The 2,293-nt window shown below is 45.1% G+C and overlaps 1 protein-coding gene across 1 annotated transcript; it reads right to left on the reverse strand.

The window, feature by feature from the left end:
- Nucleotides 1-711: 711 nt before the first annotated feature.
- LOC103509291 lies at nt 712-2,046 on the reverse strand. Its single transcript, XM_008473891.3, has 2 exons — nt 1,175-2,046; nt 712-892 (listed from the first exon to the last, which is right to left on the reverse strand). Exon 1 carries the CDS (start codon nt 1,996-1,998, stop codon nt 1,264-1,266), a length of 735 nt encoding a protein of 244 aa, XP_008472113.1. The 5' UTR covers nt 1,999-2,046; the 3' UTR covers nt 712-892; nt 1,175-1,263.
- Between the last annotated feature and the right edge of the window lie 247 nt (nt 2,047-2,293).

The raw sequence follows: 2,293 nt of genomic DNA on the forward strand, positions 1-2,293 counted from the left end.
TTTAGGATATAATCCGCCTCAGGCGGGAATCGCAGTACTGCCTGGCGCAGTGAGAAATCAGGAAGAGACCGCCTTAACATAATAATTTGACCCTTTTCGTCTTCCGCAGAGGAATTCTCGACCACCACCCCGATGGAATTCGACATCCATCGAATGGACGGCTTTTCCACCAACATCACTCTGCCGCCAACCACACCGCCGGAAGAGTCCGACATCGATTCCGCCGAATTTTCGCCCAACATCCGCGAAATGTTGACGCTGCGGCCCAAATTCGTCAAGGCCATCGACAACTACATCGCCAACATCAAGTTCCCGAAAATCCCGAAAATCAAGACGCAAAACTTCACAAGCTTCGTGCAAGGTAAGAAACTGCAGTGCCGTTACTAAATACCTTAGCGGTAAAAGACTTGGGCTGGGGGTCACAAAGTGAGTTTAAACTCGGTTTAAGTTTAATTATTGGATTAAGCAATCTGATTGGTTGATTTTTAAATATTCCAAAAAAAAAATTAGCCAAGCGGACCGTTAAAGGGTTAAAGCGAGATTGAAACTTAAACTCCACTCTCTTCTTGGCCCCCGGCCTTAAAGAGCAACGTTAAATTTCTGTGAAACAAACTGAAAAGTGTCCCGTCTCGGTCCTTTTTACAGTCCAAGCCTTTCCTCTGTCTTTACAAATACTTAGAATAATATTTACAAACATTTTCATAAAGAAAATGGGCTCTAGGGGAAAGTTTAGCAGGCAGAATTTGTAATGTGAATTTCAACAGTGACTTTTAATTCTTCAGCGCTTGAATGGGATGATGTCTTGTTGTCCATCCGATGATGAGAGGCATGCTATGGGATGGACTTGCTATGACACGGACCAGACGCATCTAATGTAGCAGTTGTTTTAGTGCTATGAAATGAAAACGTAGATTTTTTTTTAATGCTATAGGTACATAGATATTCCCAATTTCTTAATGTCATACACACGAGAAGCTATTGGGGACTCCTATGGCTAAAACCCCACGAATGGAATAAGAATCAAAATCGGGTCGAGTGGATCACATGCCTTCAGGCACACTCCATTTGTCAAGGGTTTGGATTTTCCTTGCCCTTGGGATCAATTTAATTTGAATAAACCATTTAATGATAATTACATTTCATCGACTAGCAGGTCTCTTGCGTACGTACTTACCCGTTAGTGAGTTGTCTTGTGTTCCAAACTGGTACCACTGGGCGGGACGGAGCGCTACCGTGCTCCCTAATCCTTCCTCACTGGTTCTCCTACTTAGTATCCTGATTATAGTCATAATTCAACTTGTCCGTAAACATATTGAGCACCTCCTCCGAGTCGACAGGGGTCGGGGTGGTCGTAAACTGGATCTCATACATTCCCTGCGATAACCTGCGCCAATTCTCATCCACGCGCAGGAAACTCAGGTTGCGCAAATTCACATGCGCGACCTCCAGCATGCGGTTGATCTTGGCTTCATCGAACGTGAAATTGTCACTGAGGAGGAATTCTTCTTGAGCTTTCGGAATGGTAAAGTACTCCGGGGTTGTGCCTGTATAGAGGGTCGTTCTCAGGCGTTCCGCAAGGGTTGTTAACCGTTCCGTAGTGCTGGAGTGTGTCCCAAATGTGGGTTTCGTAGGGGGCTGTGTTGTGATCCATTCTATCGTGTTGTTGGAACAGTGTTCGTAAAGCCACCGGTCTAGTAACGTCACATTTACCATTCGATCTTCCGAGAATGCCTTTCTCACATGCGGAGGCATATATTGAGTGACTTCATCCTTGTTTTCCGTGGTCACTTCCTTCTCCATTTGTGTCGTTCGGTGGCGCTTCTCCGCTCTCTTGTAGAATTCGACAAAGTCGGAGCCCCAGTCCGGAATGTAGCCGTCTACTTCCTTGTCGATCTCTTGCCCCAGGCGCTTTTCCTCTTTGACCATCCACTTTTTGAGCTTTTCGTTCCGTTTGGCCTCGTGAGTGTCCATGAAGTCGTCGGTGGCTGCCGTCGTCATGAAGTAGAAGGAGTTGACTTTCTGGTACAGCCTTTTGTACTTTGGACCTGGAGAGGGAGAAATATTTAATTTATTTACACGCTAAGCAGTGAGGGAGCAATATGAAAATGTTGTTGTCAAATGTCAGGGAACTTGACCGCCAGTCCAATCTGTCTATGAAAAAAAGTAAAGTATGAAAGGCCATGTGTGAGGGAGCAATATGAAAATGTTGTTGTCAAATGTCAGGGAACTTGACCGCCAGTCCAATCTGTCTATGAAAAAAAGTAAAGTATGAACACAGAGGAAAGGCTTGGAC

The sequence above is a fragment of the Diaphorina citri genome, unplaced genomic scaffold (genome assembly GCF_000475195.1).
Source record: "Diaphorina citri unplaced genomic scaffold, Diaci psyllid genome assembly version 1.1 scaffold484, whole genome shotgun sequence".
NCBI lineage: Eukaryota > Metazoa > Arthropoda > Insecta > Hemiptera > Psyllidae > Diaphorina > Diaphorina citri.

Excerpts from the sequence above, each read along its gene's own strand:
- LOC103509291 (XM_008473891.3), bottom strand. The coding sequence starts at position 1,998 with ATGACGACGGCAGCCACCGACGACTTCATGGACACTCACGAGGCCAAA.